Here is a 19809-nt window from a genome sequence, read left to right on the forward strand (position 1 = left end):
GTGTTTGGTTGTGATTTACCCTGTCACAGTTACATTTTCTTGATTTTTCAAAGTTCATTTTGAATTTCTTTCGTTGAAATGCAAGAGTTGGAATATTTCAGTAGTGTTTGGTCGTGGTTTACCTTGTCACAGTTACATTTTCGTGATTTTTCAAAGTTCATTTTGAATTTCTTTCGCTGAAATGCAAGAGTTGAACTATTTCAGTAGTGTTTGGTCGTGGTTTACCTTGTCACAGTTACATTTTCTTGATTTTTCAAAGCTCATTTTGAATTTGTTTCGTTGAAAAGCAAGAGTTGGAATATTTCAGTAGTGTTTGCTTATGGTTTACCGTGTCAAAGTTACATTTTCTTGATTTTTCAAAGTTCATTTGAATTTATTTCATTGAAATGCAAGAGATGGAATATTTCAGTAGTGTCTGGTTAGGGTTTACCTTGTCACAGATACATTTTCTTGATTTTTCAAAGTTCATTTTGAATTTCTTTCGTTGAAATGCACGAGTTGGAATATTTCAGTAGTGTTTGGTTATGGTTTACCTTGTCACAGATACATTTTCTTGATTTTTCAAATTCATTTTGAATTTCTATCGTTGAAATGCAAGAGTTGGAGTATTTCAGTAGTGTTTGGTTGTCGTTTACCATGTCACAGTTACATTTTCCTGATTTTTCAAACTTCATTTTGAATTTCTGTCGTTGAAATGCAAGAGTTGGAATATTTTAGTAGTGTTTGGTTGTGGTTTACCTTGTCACAGTTACATGTTCTTGATTTTTCAAAGTTCATTTTGAATTTCTTTCGTTGAAATGCAAGAGTTGGAATATTTCGCTTGTGTTTGGTTGTGGTTTACCTTGTCACATGTAAACACATGTATACACATGTACACACATGCGCTTATCATGAGTGCTCATGATAAGTTAACCTAACCTTTTCCGGTGAGTATGGTTAGGTTAGACTAGATTAAGTTAGGTTAGATTAGACTAGGTTAGGTTAGCCTACGTACGCTTCACTTAGGTTAGCTTAGGTTAGGTGAGAGACATGAGAAAAGTTAGGTGTGTGATTAGGTTAGGTTAGGTTAGATTAAGTTAGGTTAGGTTAAGTTAGGTTAGGCTAGGTTAGCCTACGTACGCGCGCGTACGTAGGCTAACCTAGCCTAACCTAACTTAACCTAACCTAACTTAATCTAACCTAACCTAACCTAATCATACACCTAACTTTTCACATGTCTCTCACCTAACCTAAGCTAACCTAAGTGAAGCGTACGTAGGCTAACCTAACCTAGTCTAATCTAACCTAACTTAATCTAGTCTAACCTAACCATACTCACCGGAAAAGGTTAGGTTAACTTATCATGAGCACTCATGATAAGCACATGTGTGTACATGTGTATACATGTGTGTACATGTGACAAGGTAAACGACAACCAAACACAAGCAAAATATTCCAACTCTTGCATTTCAACGAAAGAAATTCAAAATGAACTTTGAAAAATCAAGAAAATATAACTGTGACAAGGTAAACCACAACCAAACACTACTGAAATATTCCAACTCTTGCATTTCAACGAAAGAAATTCAAAATGAAGTTTAAAAATCAGGAAAATGTAACTGTGACATGGTAAACGACAACCAAACACTACTGAAATATTCCAACTTTTGCATTTCAACGATAGACATTCAATATGAATTTGAAAAATCAAGAAAATATATCTGTGACAAGGTAAACCATAACCAAACACTACTGAAATATTCCAACTCTTGCATTTCAAAGAAAGAAATTCAAAATGAACTGTGAAAAATCAAGAAAATGTAACTGTGACAAGGTAAACCATAACCAAACACTACTGAAATATTCCATCTCTTGCATTTCAAAGAAAGAAATTCAAATGAACTTTGAAAAATCAAGAAAATGTAACTGTGACAAGGTAAACAATAAGCAAATACTACTGAAATATTCCAACTCTTGCTTTTCAACGAAGGAAATTCAAAATGAGCTTTGAAAAATCAAGAAAATGTAACTGTGACAAGGTAAACCACAACCAAACACTACTGAAATAGTCCAACTCTTGCATTTCAACGACAGAAATTCAAAATGAACTTTGAAAAATCATGAAAATGTAACTGTGACAAGGTAAACCACGACCAAACACTACTGAAATATTCCAACTCTTGCGTTTCAACAAAAGAAATTCAAAATAAACTTTGAAAAATCAAGAAAATATAACTGTGACAAGGTAAATCACAACCAAACACTTCTGAAATAATCCAACTCTTGCAATTCAATGAAAAAAATTCAAAAAGAACTTTGAAAAATCAAGATAATGTAAATGTGACAAGGTAAACCATAACCATACACTACTAAAATATTCCAACTCTTTCATTTCAAAGAAAGAAATTCAAATAAACTTTGAAAAAATCAAGAAAATGTAACTTTGACAAGGTAAACCACAAGCAAACACTACTGAAATATTCCAACTCTTGCTTTTCAACGAAAGAAATTCAAAATGAACTTTGAAAAATCAAGAAAATGTAACTGTGACAAGGTAAACCACAACCAAACATTACTGAAATATTCCAACTCTTCCATTACAACGAAAGATATTCAAAATAAACTTTGAAAAATCAAGAAAATATAACTTTGACAATGTAAACCACAACCAGACAGTACTGAAATATTCCAACTCTTACATTTCAACGAAAGAAATACAAAATGTACTTTGAAAAATCAAGAACATGTAACTGTGACAAGTTAAACCACAACCAAACTCTACTGAAATATTCCAACTCGTGCATTTCAACGAAAGAAATTCAAAATGAACTTTGAAAAATCAAGAAAATGTAACTGTGACAAGGTAAACCACAACCAAACACTACTGAAATATTCCAACTCTTGCATTTCAACGAAAGAAATTCAAAATGAACTTTGAAAAATTAATAAAATGTAACTGTTACAAGGTAAAAAACGACCAAACACTGCTCAAATATTTAAACTCTTGCATTTCAACGAAAGAAATTCAAAATAAACTTTGAAAAATCATGAAAATATAACTGTGACAAGGTATACCACAACCAAGCACAACTGGAATATTCCAACTCTTGCATTTCAAGGAATGAAATTCAAAATGAACTTTGAAAAATCAAGAAAATGTAACTGTGACAAGGTAAACCACAACCAAACACTACTGAAATATTCCAACTCTTGCATTTCAACTAAAGAAATTCAAAATGAACTTTGAAAAATCAAGAAAATGTAACTGTGACAAGGTAAACCACAACCAAACACTACTGAAATATTCCAACTCTTGCATTTCAACGAAAGAAATTCAAAATGAACATTGAAAAATCAAGAAAATGTAACTGTGACAAGGTATACCATAATCATACACTATTGAAATATTCCAACTCTTGCATTTCAACGAAAGAAATTCAAAATGAACTTTGAAAAATCAAGAAAAAGTAACTGCGACAAGGTAAACAACAACAAAACACTACAGAAAAATTCCAACTCTAGATTTTCAATTAAATAAATTCAAATGAACTTTGAAAAATCAAGAAAATTTAACTGTGACAAGGTAAACCATAAGCAAACACTACTGAAATATCACAACTCTTGCTTTTCAATGAAAGAAATTATAAATGATCTTTGAAAAATCAAGAAAATGTAACTGTGACAAGGTAAACCACAATCAAACACTACTGAAATAGTCAAACTCTTTCATTTCAACGACAGAAATTCAAAATGAACTTTGAAAAATCACGAAAATGTGACTGTGACAAGGTAAACCAATACCAAACACTACTCAAATATTCCAACTCTTGTATATCAACGAAAGAAAGTCAAAATGAACTATGAATAATCAAGAAAATCTAACTGTGACAATGTAAACCACAACCAAACACTACTGAAATATTCCAACTCTTGAATCTCAACGAAAGAAATTCAAAATGAACTTTGAAAAATCAAGAAAATGTAACTGTGACAAGGTAAATCATAACCAGAAACTACTGAAATATTCCAACTCTTGAATTTCAACGAAAGAAATTCAAATTAACTTTGAAAAATCAAGAAAATGTAACTTTGACAAGGTAAACCACAAGCAAACACTACTGAAATATTCCAACTCTTGCTTTTCAACGAAAGAAATTCAAAATGAACTTTGAAAAATCAAGAAAATGTAACTGTGACATGGTAAATCACAACCAAACACTCCTGAAATATTCCAATTCTTGCATTTCAACGAAAGAAATTCAAAATGAACATTAAAAAATCAAGAAAATGTAACTTTGACAAGGTAAACCACAACCAAACACTACTGAAATATTATAACTCTTGCATTTCAACGAAAGAAATTCAAAATGAACTTTGAAAAATCAAGAAAATGTAACTGTGACAAGTTAAACCACAACCAAACGCTACTGAAATATTCCAACTCTTGGATTTCAACGAAAGAAATTCAAAATGAACTTTGAAAAATCAAGAAAATGTAACTGTGATAAGGTAAACCACTATCAAACACTACTGAAATTTTCCAACTCTTGCATTTCCACGAAAGAAATTCAAAATGATCTTTGAAAAATCAAGAAAATGTAACTGTGACAAGTTAAACCACAACAAAAAACTTCTGAAATATTTCAACTCTTGCATTTCAACGAAAGAAATTCAAAATGAACTTTGAAAAATCATGAAAATGTAACTGTGACAAGGTAAACCACAACCAAACACTACAAAAATATTCCAACTCTTGCATTTCAATGAAAGAAATTCAAAATGAACTTTGAAAAATCAAGAAAATGTAACTGTGACAAGGTAAACCACAACCAAACACTACTGAAATATTCCAACTCTTGCATTTCAACGAAAGAAATTCAAAATGAACATTGAAAAATCAAGAAAATGTAACTATGACACGGTAAACCACAACCAAACACTACTGAAATATTCCAACTCTTGCATTTCAACGAAAGAAATTCAAAATGAACATTGAAAAATCACGAAAATGTAACTTTGACAAGGTATACCATAACCATACACTACTGAAATATTCCAACTCTTGCATTTCAATAAAATAAATTCAAATTTAAAATTGAAAAATAATGAATCTTTAACTTTGAAACTGTGAAAAACGCAAAACATCTTCTGAATTAGTAAATCTAGTTCATTTCAATTAAAGATTATAATAATTAACATATAAATATATATAAGATGTAACTTTGACATTTTGAACAGCAATCAAAGACTACTTAAATAGTCAAACTCTTACATTTCAATGTAAGAAATTCAAAATAAACTTTAGAAAATCAGGAAAATGTATCTTTGACATGGTAAACCATAACCAAACACTACTGAAATATACCAACTCTTAAATTTCAACGAAAGAAATTCAAAATGAACTTTGAAATATCAAGAAAATGTAAATGTGACATGGTTTAAGAAATTCAAACTGTGAGAATGTAAACCACAACCAAACACTACTGAAATATTCCAACTCTTGCATTTCAACGAAAGAAATTCAAAATGAACTTTGAAAAATCAAGAAAATGTAACTGTGACAAGGTAAACCACAACCAAACACTACTGAAATATTCCAACTCTTGCATTTCAACGAAAGAAATTCAAAATGAACATTGAAAAATCATGAAAATGTAACTGTGACAAGGTATATTATAACCATACACTACTGAAATATTCCAACTCTTGCATTACAATAAATGAAAATCAAAATGAACATTGAAAAATAAAGAACATATAAGTGTGACTATTGATAAACCACACGTACTCGTCGTTAATAGTAAAACACATGAATATCAATGAAAGAAATACAAAATGAACTTTGAAAAATAAAGAAAATGACACAGATAAAATGTCGAAAACTACCAATAAAACCTTAAAAGTTAAAACTCTTTCATTTAAATGTATTAAATTCAAAATAAACTAAGAAAAATCAGGAAAAATTAACTGTTACATGGAAAACCACAACCAACCACTAGTGAAATATTCCAACTCTTGCATTTCAATGAAAGAAATTCAAAATGAACTTTTAAAAATCAATAAAATGTAACTGTGACAAGGTAAACCACAACCAAACACTACTGAAATATTCCAACTCTTGCATTTCAATGAAAGAAATTCAAAATTAACTTTGAAAAATCACGAAAATGTAACTGTGACAAGATAAACCACACCCAAACACTACTGAAATATTCCGACTCTTGCATTTCAATGAAAAATATTCAAAATAAACTTTGAAAAATCATGTAAATTTAACTGTGACATGGTAAACCACAACCAAACACTACTGAAATATTCCAACTCTTGTATTTCAACGAAAGACATTCAAAATGAACTTTGAAAAATCGTGAAAATGTAACTGTGACATGGTAAACCACAACCAAACACTATTGAAATATTCCAACTCTTGCATTTCAACGAAAGAAATTCAAAATGAATTTTGAAAAATCAAGAAAATGTAACTGTGACAAGGTAAAACACAAACAGACACTATTGAAATATTCCAACTCTTGAATTTCAACTAAATAAATTAAAAATGAAATTTGAAAAATCAAGAAAATGTAACTGTGACAAGGTAAACCAGAACCAAACACTACTGAAATATTCAAACTCTTGCATTTCAACGAAAGAAATTCAAAATGAACTTTGAAAAATTAATAAAATGTAACTTTAACATGGTAAACGACAACCAAACACTACTGAAATCTTCCAACTCTTGCATTTCAACGATAGAAATTCAAAATTAATTTGAAAAATCAAGAAAATGTAACTGAGACAAGGTAAACCATAACCAAACACTACTGAAATATTCCAACTCTTACATTTCAATGAAAGAAATTCAAAATGAACTTTGAAAAATCAAGAAAATGCAACTGTGACAATGTAAACCATAACCAAACACTAGTTAAATATTCAAACTCTCGCATCTCAACGAAAGAAATTCAAATAAACTTTAAGAAATCAAAAAAATGTAACTTTGACCAGGTAAACCATGACCAAACACTACTGAAATATTCCAACTCTTGCATTTCAATGAAAGAAATTCAAAATGAACTTTGAAAAATCAAGAAAATGTAACTGTGACAAGGTAAACCACAACCAAACACTACTGAAATATTCCAACTCTTGCATTTCAACGAAAGAAATTCAAAATGAAGTTTGAAAAATCAGGCCTTTGGGGTGTCGGGGGGGACCTTTTTTTGGGGGGGGGGGAGGGGCCGGGGGGAGGGTCGTTCTGTGTCTCAATGCACAAAAAAATATTAAAAAATGGGGAAGGGAAGGGGAGGAGGGGAGGAGGGGAGGGGGAGGAGGGGGAGGGGATGGGTGGGAGGGGAGGGGAGGGGATGGGATGGGAAGGAGGGGGGAGATGGAGGGAGAGGGAGGGGGCCCTTTGGGGACCAAAGGGGGGAGGGGCTCTTTGGGGGTCCGGTGGCCCATTGGGAGCCTGGGGGACCTTTGAGGACCCGGGGAGGGCCTTTGGGGGTCCGGTGGCCCATTGGGAGCCTGGGGGACCTTTGAGGATCGGGGTAGGGGGATCGGGGCCCTTTGGGGCCTTGGGGACCGGGTGAGGGCCTTTGGGAGTCCGGGGGCCCTTTGGGAGCCCTGAGAACCTTTGGGGACCGGGGGGTTTCTTCTGGATTGGGGTATGGGGATTGGAACCCTTTGGATCGGGGTAGGGTGATTGGGGCCCTTTGGGGTTGGGGTAGGGGACCTCACAACACTGTTAAAATACAACTTGTGTATTATAACGACCACCCTCAAATTCTCTTCTAAAACCTTTCCTAAAATCTTCTTTCAAAATGTCTCTAACTGTTTCGCCAAAATAATCCCATAAAATGGATAAAACCGTTTCGCCCAAATAATCCCTAAACGCAATTTCTGTGTGTTCCTTTTGTTTGGTATCTCTGCGCTAACGCATTTCAAATTTCTAGGAAACCCTTTCCTACGTTAATCTCTTCATCTCATAAATTTTCCTAGCTAAACTATTAAGGTTTCGTTAGAATATCAATTTATCTCTCCGACTTAAAGCTCCATGAAGTCGTATTTAAAAATAGAATTTCTATCTCTTTAGACTCCCGCATAATTCCAAGATAACAAGTCATTTCATTTATAATTCCTGACACTAAAGATCAATGAAGCCCTATTTAAAAATAGAATATTAATTTTTCTCTCTGACCTAAAGAATGTTTATCCCTCAGACCTAAGATTAAAGAAGCCTTAATGTGTCTTAATTCTCCCCTTCGTGAATCAATAATTTCCCCTAGCGATTATGTAAATCAAGTTCACAGGTGCTACTCGTGACAGGACCACGTGGTTTATGGTTTTCCAAGTGAGAAAGTTCCTGTATTTCCAAGTGAGAAAATTCCTGTTTTTTCATTCTCACTGACAAAAACCATAAAACATCCATAATTTGATGTTGACATCCGAGAAAACATCAAATAAATCGAACAACACACATAACCATCCATGAAAACAGACATAAATGTGAGAAAGTTCCTGTTTTTTCAAATTCTCACTGAAAAAAACCATAAAACATCCATAATTTGAATTTGAAATTCGAGAAAAACATCAAATAAATCGAACAACACACATAACCATCCATGAAAACAACCATAAATGTGAGAAAATTCCTGTTTTTTCAAGTGAAAAAATTCCTGTTTTTTCATTCTCACTGAAAAAACCATAAAACATCCATAATTTGATGTTGACATCCTTGAAAAACATCAAATAAATCGAACAACACACATAACCATCCATGAAAACAACCATAAATGTGACAAAATTCCTGTTTTTTCAAGTGAGAAAATTCCTTTTTTTTCATTCTCACTGAGAAAACCATAAACCACGTGGTTCTATGCCCATATATGGACTCCCGTCACGACCTCCTGATAGGGTTCTACTCTCATATCTGCAAAAATCTGCAACTTTGTATTTTTTTCCAGAAGAAAAATATACGACTATAGAAGTTCGTTACGTAAGTTAATCTGTAAATTACATCAGAACCAAATTTAGAGACAGCCATTTAGCAAAAGAAAAGTAAAATTTTTATACAAATTTTGTTTACTTATTCAATGGCGGCGAGCCAAAATAAAAGCTGCATTAACTAAAAAACGATCAGAAATTAAATAAAAAAAAAAGTTTTTTTAACTGAAAGTAAGAAGCGACATTAAAACTTAAAACGAACAGAAATTATTCCGTATATGAAAGGGGCTGTCCCCTCCTCAACGCCTCGCTCTTTACGCTAAAGTTTGACTCTTTCTTACCACTCTAATTTTTAAAACAATGAAAAAACTTTAGTGTAAAGAGCGAGGCGTTGAGGAGGGGACAGCCCCTTTCATATACGGAATAATTTCTGTTCGTTTTAAGTTTTAATGTCGCTCCTTACTTTCAGTTTAAAAAACTTGTTTTTTTTATTTAATTATATACATCAGTATTGCAATGACGTTGTCACACTTGTCATACTTATGTGTAAAAATTGAAGATTTTCATGTATGGAGAAGTGTATATTAAATTGCTTAAAGAGTAAAAATAGGTAATTGGAAAAATATTTGCTTACATTTTGACAAGGGATTACAACAATTCAAAAACCTTAAAAAAGAAAACCAAAAGTTTGAAGCTTAATAGAAATCGTTGTTAGAAATTGGACTCGCTATAGTAATCAAATGTCTTTGGATGGAGCCCAGTATGAAAAGACAATAAATTGTTTAAAGATAAAAAAAAACTGGTAATTGCAAAAATATTTGTATATATTTTAACAATGGATTACAACAATTCAAAACCCTAAAAAAACCCAAAAGTTTGAAGTGTTAACAAGAGATTAAAACAATTCAAACCCCTTAAAAATAGAAGTTCTTTTGAACGCAACCAGTTACATAAAATCAGTAGGAAGGCAAAAAAACTAAAACTTGCAATTATTACAAATGGTGACTCTCTTTTTGGCAAGGGATTACAGCAATTCAAAAACCTTAAAAAGGAAAACCAAAAGTTTGAAGCTTAGTACATATCGTTGCTAGAAATCGGACTAGCATCAATGGTCAAATGTCTTTAAACATACACAGTATGAAAAGACATTAAATTGCGTAAAGAGCAAAAAACTGGTAATTACAAAATATTTGTATTTGTTTCGGACTTGCTATAATATTCAAATATCTTTGAAAAGACTGCAGTATGAAAAGACAGCAAATTGTTTGCGATTAGAAGACAAGCGACAACGAGGATCCATATATAGAAACCTATCTCACATATGAAAATTTACTGAGGAAACAACTCATAACAGGAATATTTGTCTTTTGCCACTAATTTTTTTTCTTTCGTATAAGTTAGATTGATTTTCATTCAATTGGCTTAAAACACTGTAAGACATTTTAAGCAAAATATTAAACGCAAAAGAAATAATACATCAGAGGATAAGGGCTCTAAAATATTAATCTCGGTTGGTCAGATATCAAAGGGATTTTATTGATACATGGAAAACTCAGATACCACCAAACGCTATCTATGCTAGCTAAAATTTCGTAATTGTTTCTGGAAAGTCCTGAGCATTACATCGCCACCAATATATTAGTTGTATTGATATGATAAAATCAGTGATGTGACCAAATTCTTGGAGATTCAATCAAATTGCTAAAAATCATTTAATGAGACTTCATCATACTTCTAACAAAAAAATCGATCAACTCACTGATTCTGTGAAATTATTCAAACTCTCATGCTTTTGTTCTGAACTGCCACTGAAAGTGTAAATGTTCGTAAAAAATCTCCTTCAGAATTTGCGTCAGGTGGACGACAACAACTAATTAGATTAATAAATGCAGAAAAAGAAAAACTATTTGAACTGCCTAGGAAATTCTTACTTGCTGCGCTGTGCCAACTTAACAGTGTGTAATTTGCTGTACTACCAACTTAATGTAACCACCGAATGTAACCCCTTTTCCCCCATGGAGATGGTAGATGGGAGTGGAATTTCGTAACAAAAAACTTCTGTTTCTGTTTGCTTATCTGTGGTTTCTATATTTATTACACAGAAAAAGAAAGTCTAATATTTAAAACTGTGAGGATTTCCAGTTTATTGCAGTTTTTATCTTTATTCTAATCTGTGTGCTCTTTATGTGCTGTTCTCCAAATTTTCTTCAGCTCTATTTTCTGTTATGTAATTATCTCTCATGAACAAGGGGTCTTCTGTATATCCTTTAAAGAAGTATTAAGTATTAAATTTGTGTGATAGACATTTTTGTTAACAAGAAAATTTGTATTTAGTCTGATTCATTTCAACGAACAAGAATTTATTTTGTTGTTAGAAAAGGAAGATTTTTTTTTATTGAAATTTACTGCGACTCAATGATTATGAAATTAATTTTACAAACCTCATAAAGGAAAATAGTGATTCATCGACATTGAGGTATTGTAGTTCTCCACTCTGGATTGCCAGCTCTTTGCGAAGGTTTATTATTTCTTTAAAAATTTTCAAATGAGACTCTTCAGCCATTAACTGATTTTCGACGTTCACTTCTAAGTAGTTTGGATTTAATGGAAGCCAGGGTTTTTCAGCTGTAGAAAATCCAGAATTCACTGACGAGTCCCATTGCATAGGAGTGCGCTCAGGATCTCGGCTATATTTTTCGTACATATCTGGTCCAAAGTTGCATCCAAAGGGGTCCTGAGTATCTTCGTATGATATAAACGTGTTGATCATTCCTAAAAGTGATCAGTTTCAGTGTTTGATAAGAAAATTTAATTTAATTTCTTGTTGAATGAACGAACTTTTGACTCAACTCAATACAACACAACACTAGACCACAAAACTAGAAAATGAAACGACCACAAAACTAGAAAATGAAACGCAGAAGAAAAAGAAAAGAAAAGTAAAAATAATGTTGGGTAGTTTGTGCGAAGGAGGTAACCCCAACATGAGAAAATAAACAAAAACAATAAATAAAGACTGTATAAAGGGCCTATACTCCACAATCAAAGATCATGAAGTAATGCTTAATATTTTCTTTTTTCAATTTATATTAGTTATGTCTAAATGAATCTTGTCTTGAATGAGTAATGCCTTTTTCATTCAATATATATTTATTTGAGATTAACGGTGTTTGATATCTAACTGAAAATCTAGATCTTTCAGATTTGACAGGAAGAAGTCGATACGCTTGGAACCGGCTTGGGAACCGATGGTGAAGGCTTCATCAACAGATCTCTCACAGAAATAATAACCTGGCTTTTGTGTATCAAAAAGCCATATTGCAACATTTAAATCTCTTATGTTTTTCAGGTCTAAAATGTCCACGAAAAAAAGAAAATCATGTTTGTTTCTCCGATTAATTTTTAAGTTTTAATGGCCGGTGCAAGAAATTTCCAAGTATTCTAGCTGATTTATTTTGAAGTATCTGAAGTAGTTTTACATGCCCCCAAGATATTTTTAGATATATGATTGTGCAGTAATTTCAATAAGATGCAGTCAAGAAGTGATAAAATATTTTTAAGACTGAAAATGAAAAAATGTGTTCTACAAGATGCATAGAACCCATATTTTGTGCATGTTTTAGACGTAAATGACCAATAAAAATTTGGAATGATAGAGGTTGGAAAAAAAACCTCCCAAATAGTGGTAATAATTCACCCTGCTAATTGCATGTTCAAAAGCTTAGAGCTCTTGACATGAAATTTTGTGAATTTCACGTTTCGAAAGACCAAGTATCATAAACTCAGCTGTCATGAAATTTGCAACTACACAAATGTAGTGTTGTAGACGAACTACTGGCTAACTAAACTTGTTGTTAAAATCAAATTTTGGATGAATGCAGACGAGTCCTTCACTTTATCGGACACAGCTGGGTCATTTGCAAATAGAATCGCAAGACCATTTTTCTCCTGAAGGCAACTCGTAAGGTCATTAACATACATCAAGAATTAAAGAGGAACTAGCACAGAGCCCCTTGGGATACCATTATCATCAAGATAATTCGTACTTGACAAATAATGATCAACATCCACTGAAGTCTGACAACCAGGAAGATATAAAATTATTATTTCAAGTGCCCTCATTTTTACACCAGGATTTTATTAACAAGAACATCATGATTTAAAGTTCTGATGCATTTCTAATATCAAAGTATTCTAATAATACGGTCTACACATGATAGTTATTATCTAGGCAGTCATTCAACTCTAATAAGAGAGCTGCAACCACTTGTTCAGATTCCTCTACCCTGGATTCTTAATATCCACTTAGTATGAATAGTTAGTATGGGTATTGACAGCAGTAGTTACTGTAAACTTGAAATACAATTGTCCTGCCATGTTAAGTGCCAGAAAAAAAGAAGTTTAGATCCATAACAGAAACGCAAAAAGAATAAAGTGTATATAATGGAAACCAAAAGTAGCCTTTGAAAATACGTTCTTACCTATTTCTTCACCATAATAAGTGATAGGTGTTCCAGGCATTAACAAATTGATCATATTAACTCCATCCACCAGCCGAGGGTCAACTTTTGAAGCGATGCGCGAGCGATCATGATTGCCAGTCTGCAAATTTATAAAAATATGTAGATTTTGCCAGGATTAGATATGTAAGAAATCATTCAATTAGTTATATTAAATTTTACACCGTATATGGTATGTTTGTCGCCACAGAATCAATATCATATAAAGTTGAACCGGTAGAAGTCAGTTTTGTCTCAGCTTAATAAAAAAGACGAAATTATAAGTGCTTAATCTGCTCAAAGAAGCAATGTTATGAATGGCTAACTGGTACACTTTTCAGGTCATTATCTGTATGGATGATGTCTATAACTACCAGCATAGTACAGCGTCCACTTAAGTCAATGCATAAATATATGGATGGAAATAGTCTAAGACCAAGCTCTATCAGAGAAAATATATTTAGAATCAACAGATGAGCCTTCATCCCTCTAATTGATTGCCGTGGATCTTTTTGCATCGGACAGGTGGCACTTCATGGGTTTTGAAAGGCTGGTGCCTCATAGTTTCGACGTCGAAAAAATTAAAAATGAAAATATTATGTAAACGCGTTTATCATGAGGCATTTTTGTCACAAAAATACTCTAAGAACTCCAACTCAGAATGATGGACTTATCGTGATTTAAAAAAGAATTAGTCGTGGGATTTTAAACTTTATTTTACATTGATTTTCAATAAATTGTTACGGTCCTATATTTAAATATTCGCTTGAACGTTCATACTTACCACCCAGTTAGCCCATTTTCCTTCTGGCATATTGTCGAGCCATAAATCAGCTGCATCTTTAATCCTTGTTCCTGTTACAACTTCATCTTCGAATCGTAAAAGATATTCGAAGTTAAAAGGTAAGTCCGCTATTGGGTCCTCCGCAGTTCCATAATAACGCATCACAAGGTCTATGCTTTCGTATGCTTCAAGCAAAATTAACCTGAAAATGCATTGAACACGATGAACTTGATGGTCCCAAAATTGGAATAAGACAAGAAAATTAAATTTAAAAATAAGCTCTACTTCCTTTATGATATAGCATTCAATATAATTATTATTTTTCTACCAAATGTAAGTGATTTTTTTATGTGGTTATATTTCAAGTAAAATAGATAAATTTCAAAATACTTTCTTTTATCTTTTGATTCCCTCTGCAAATGTTGTGCAGAGAATCTTGAAAATCTTGCTTACTTCTTAAAATCAAGTTTTTCGCCCATGTTTCAGTCATTATTTTACCAAACAGTTCATGGTAATGAACTATGAATAAGGGGTGTTTTGGGATTATAGTAACCGAAACTGTAAAAACGGAGGTTCAACAACAAAATATGCTAAAAAATTAAGTTTTAAATAACACCACCGGAATTTAAACCACCACACCTTTATGTATCAAAATGCGACGTTTTGTATGTTTTTTTTTGTTAAGGAAGGATGCTCATGCATATGCGCTTATTTACTAGCTACTTTTTCCCCTAGGGGTGTTCATATGGAACCAATGATCTTAGAATACTAGAAGGACGCTCATTTGAACGAAAATTGAAAGCTGCAATGGATTTTTTCAGTAGCATAAGAGATTGCACTGTAGAGAATTGGCGCTTTCTGACATTTTATTAAAGAAAAGAAACAAGTTTTTTTTAACTGAAAGTAAGGAACGACGTTAAAACTTAAAACGAACAGAAATAATTCCGTATATGAAAGGGGCTGTCCCCTCCTCAACACCTCACTCTTTACGCTAAAGTTTTTATTGTTTAAAAAATAGAGTTGTGAGAAAGTCAAACTTTAGCGTAAAGAGCGAGGCGTTGAGGAGGGGATAGCACCTTTCGTATACGGAATAATTTCTGTTCGTTTTAAGTTTTAACGTCGTTCCTTACTTTCAGTTAAAAAAACTTGTTTTTTTTATTTAAGTTTTGAACGTTTTTGAATTAATACAGGTTTTGATTTTGGCTCACCGTACATGAATAATTAAAACAAAATGTGCATATTAATTTCACTTTTATTTGGTTAAATGGCTTTCTCGAAACTTGTTTAATTTTATTTACGAACGTTTTTATTAGTAATAAATATACGTAACTTACGAATTAACTTACGTTACGAACTTCTATGTTCATAGATTTTTAATACATACATTAGGGGGTTCACCCCCTAGTCGATACCTTGCTCTTTAAGGTAAAGTTCGAATTTTGTTCCAATTCTTTAAAAATGACCCCTTAATCACAAAGGCCGTTAATTAGAATAAATAGCTCTTATGAAAGTACTAAAAATATTGGGCTTAAAGAGCGAGGTATTGACTAGGGGGTGAACCCAATCATATACGTAATATTTTCTATTCGTTTTAATTTTCGATGTTGCTCCTTACTTTCAGCTGAAAAACTTGTTTTTTTTTATTCAATTTCAGATCTTTTTCTTTAATAACGCTGGGAAATCCGGCGCCCCCTTCATAGCATTGTCCCTTCCCCAATGAAAACTTCCTTCATGGAAAGATCCTCCCACATAGCCCCTGACCCAGCCCCCCTCCACCTACCAGAAAAAATCCCCCCTGCAAACGTCTGTATACTTCCCAATAACCAATTCTATATGTTAAAGTTGGGTAATGTTCATAACTTCCAGCCCTCCCCCCGGGGACTTCGGGGGATTAACTCATCCTAAAAGACACAGTTATCATATTTTCGACTATGCTGAACAAAATGGCTATCTCGAAATTTTGATTGGGTGATCTTTCGGTGATCTGATCGGTGATCGGGTGAACCGTGATCTTTCTTCTGGCAAAAAATGCAAAATTCCACATTTTTATAGATAGGTACTTGAAACCTCTACAGTAAGGTTCTCTGATACACTGAATATGATGGTGTGATTTTCATTAAGCTTCTATAACTTTTAGGGGGTCTTTCCCTCTTTTTTCTAAAATCAGCCAAATTTTCTCAGGCTCGTAACTTTTGATGGGTAAGACTAAAGTTGATGAAACTCATATATTTGAAGTCATCATTAAAATCTGATTCTTTTGATGTATCTATTGATATCAAACTTCCGTTTTTTAGAGTTTCTGTTACCATTGAGCCGGGTCGCTCCTTACTTACAGTTCGGTACCACGAACTGTTTGATGGCGCAAAATCATAATTTTTAGTCCAAAGATATACGTAGTCTATACTATATAAACCGTTGATATAGGTAACTATAATATTTTCGTTTATCTTGGTTTATCTGGGTTGATTCATTTGAGGCCCCATAGAATCTTATACAGTGGTGAGTAGTTGGACATCAACTATTAAGGAGGGATCATCGGGTCTTCCTTTGGGTGGGGGTTAGGGGCCCAAAGCTTCCAAAATTACATTTTATGCTCATGTTTTCTTACTTTCAGAGAGCCTTCAGACAAAAATCGGAGGAAGATGGTGGATATGGTTAAGAATATAAAACCTAATGTCCTTACAATCCAGGGAATATTTTTAGACTAAGCCTATGGGTGCAAAGAAGCTGTAGCTCCCCTCTTATTACAAAATTTTTTACCATCTAAAATAGAAACTTATATTATATTAATTATATTGCCAGAGCAAAAGAAAGAGAGGTGGGCCAACATGAGGGCCACCTTGGAGTTTACAATCAGGGGGGAGTGTTGGAGGAGTTCTAACAAGAACTTTGACTTCGTCATGGCTAAATGTGAATTTTCCACTTCCTTTTATTTTGATACTATTTCTTATGTCTCTTTTGTTTCCTGGTAAGGGGGAGGGGCAATGTATTAGGTAAAGGGGAGGGGATTATGGATTGTCTTTAATGTATTGTAATTATTGTAATCATTAAGATGACTCTGTGTATATATTCAATAGAAAAAAAGAAGAAAAAAAAAACACCCCCTCTTATGAAAGGTTTATTGAAAAATCAAAATTTAGTCCTCTCTATAATCGAAAAATTTAAGTCCGACTTAAGAAATTACATCTTACTGATTATCTGCACGAAAGGGGGGAGATGGGGGGGGGGAACTATGAGTGGATAGGACACCACCAGGGAATGTTCCACGTGAGGGGGGGGGGGGGGTAAAACCTGAAGCTTTGCTTTTACCAAATTTAAAAGAGAATTCCTCATTATCGCATTTTCATACATTTTTTATGTCTTCTTTTTCCCAAGGAGTTGTGCATTAGCCTCCTTTCCGCCTGCTGGCCGCCCCTAGAGGACATCCCTATAGAAAAGATTCATTCGAACAAATGCTCTTGAAAAATACAAGAATGATAACCCTAAAATTAATTTTTATTATTCCGACCCCTCCCCCTTCTGATAAATATTTGAAGGGTTGCACTTTTTAGGGATGTTCATCATTCTTGAGATATCGTTATGCGAGTATTAAACTTGAATAATAGAAAAAAAAAACAAAAAAAAAACAAGGGGACTGAAAGAGGGAGCGGCAGCATTCCTCACGGTTAGAGAGCCTTGGATCAGACAGTTCTTATATTCACAAACTGTAAATAATGAGCGACCCTTGTTAATAGAAATCAAAACTCAAGAAAACGAATTTTCGACTACACTATATAAAAACAAGATCTGTTTGGTATGCTGCTTCTAAATAAGCAAAATCTTTTATCGAATAAGATTTTTATTCCATTTTTACCATTTTCCATTTTTTTTATTTTTCTTCGGTTACTCTGGTGTTCTCACTGAAATAACTCTTTAATAGCATCTTTTCCCTACGTGGATCAGTTTGCGCCAATTGTATATATTTAATTTTTTTCGTGGTGGTTTTATTGTTTTTTTAGTTTTAGCTTGTTTTTTTTTTATCTTGTTCCTCTTCTGTTTCTTTTGTGATGAAGACGCCTTGTTTGGATACAGGCGAAATATCCGAGTTGTTTTGCATTTATCCTTTCTTTTCTCTCCACTGGCCGCAGTCTCGTTTGTTGTTGTTGTTTTTTTTTCACTGGGATTTTTCTCTTTGTTGGTTTTTTGTCATGGCTGGCCAGTTCGGCTTAAGATCTTTCATTAAAAATGTATGAATATAGAAGTTCGTTACGTAAGTTATTTCGTAAGTTACGTATATTTATTACTAATAAAAACGTTCGTAAATAAAATTAAACAACTTTCGAGAAAGCCATTTAACCAAATAAAAGTAAAATTAATATACAAATCTTGTTTTAATTATTCATGTACGGTGAGCCAAAATAAAAACCTGCATTAATTCAAACACGTTCAAAAATAAAAAACAAAACAAAAAAAAACAGTTTTTTAAACTGAAAGTAAGGAGCAACACTAAAACTTAAAACGAACAGAAATTATTCTGTATATGAAAGGGGCTTTCCCCTCCTCAACGCCTCGCTCTTTAAGCTAAAGTTTTTATTGTTTTAAAAAATAGAATTGTGAGAAAGAGTCTAACTTTAGCGTAAAGAGTGAGGCGTTGAGGAGGGGAAAGCCCCATTCATATACGGAATAATTTCTGTTCGTTTTAAGTTTTAGTGTTGCTCCTTACTTTCAGTCAAAAAACTTGTTTTTTATTTAATTCCAGAAAACGATGGTTACGCATTCGCATTTTTTTTTTCGCCATGGGGTGATCTTATCGAATCAGCACATTAGTCATATATTATTGAAAAAGGATCTATTCACCTGAAAATTTGAAGACACAGTGACCTTTTGAAGCAATTAAGTAAAAAAAAATTAACAAAAGAAGTTTTTCAGATAGTAAAGGAAGTGTAAAATGAACATAAATCACTATCAATACATAAGTGATCCCCAAAACAAACAGAAATTACATTAAATAATCAAGTTAAAATTAGAACGAACAGAAGATATAGCAAACTATGCCTTGTAAAGACCAGAACGTGATAGGCAATGGCAGTGCGTTGTCTTTGGTAGGGTATAGTACCCTGCTCCTGTTTGCTATAGTTTCTGTTCGTTCGAAGTTTAACTGGATTATTCATTGTATTTGTTTTTTCATTTTGGGGTTAACTTATCTATTCATAGGGATTTATGTTCATTTCAAACTTAAATTACTACTTGACTTTATTTCTGCTCGTCTTTCTCCTCTTTAATTTACTATGAGTAACTACTGCTGTGAAACAATTATTATAAAATTCGTTTCCATTCGTTCTTAATTGAAATATTTCTTGTTTTGGTCAATAAAAAGAATTTTTGTAAAACATTTTTCGATTTATTTTTCTTGAACATCAAGATTTTGGATTGTCCTTTATATGTTAGACCAAATTTTGCAACAAATTTTGATAATACTTGTAGCATAGAATTTCATATAGATAGATACGTGGATTATTATTTTTAAATTAAATAAAAAAACAAGAGTTTTCAACTGAAAATAAAGAACATCATTACAACTTAGAACGAACAGAAATTATTCTGTATACAAGGGGGCTGCCCCTT

The 19809-nt window shown here is 32.9% G+C and overlaps 1 protein-coding gene across 1 annotated transcript in view; it reads right to left on the reverse strand.

Moving 5' to 3' along the window:
• LOC148955253 (maltase 1-like) overlaps positions 1–19809 on the reverse strand; it is an 84741-nt gene that overhangs the window by 8684 nt on the left and 56248 nt on the right. The window contains exons 6-8 of the mRNA XM_089101206.1: positions 14206–14407; positions 13404–13524; positions 11364–11694 (exon numbers count right to left, since the gene is read on the reverse strand). Coding sequence (XP_088957332.1) covers positions 11364–11694; positions 13404–13524; positions 14206–14407 — 654 coding nt within the window. The remainder of the gene's footprint in view (positions 1–11363; positions 11695–13403; positions 13525–14205; positions 14408–19809) is intronic.

The sequence above is a fragment of the Artemia sp. Qi Xiang Cuo genome, chromosome 2 (assembly GCF_049724085.1).
Source record: "Artemia sp. Qi Xiang Cuo chromosome 2, ASM4972408v1, whole genome shotgun sequence".
Taxonomy (NCBI): domain Eukaryota; kingdom Metazoa; phylum Arthropoda; class Branchiopoda; order Anostraca; family Artemiidae; genus Artemia; species Artemia sp. Qi Xiang Cuo.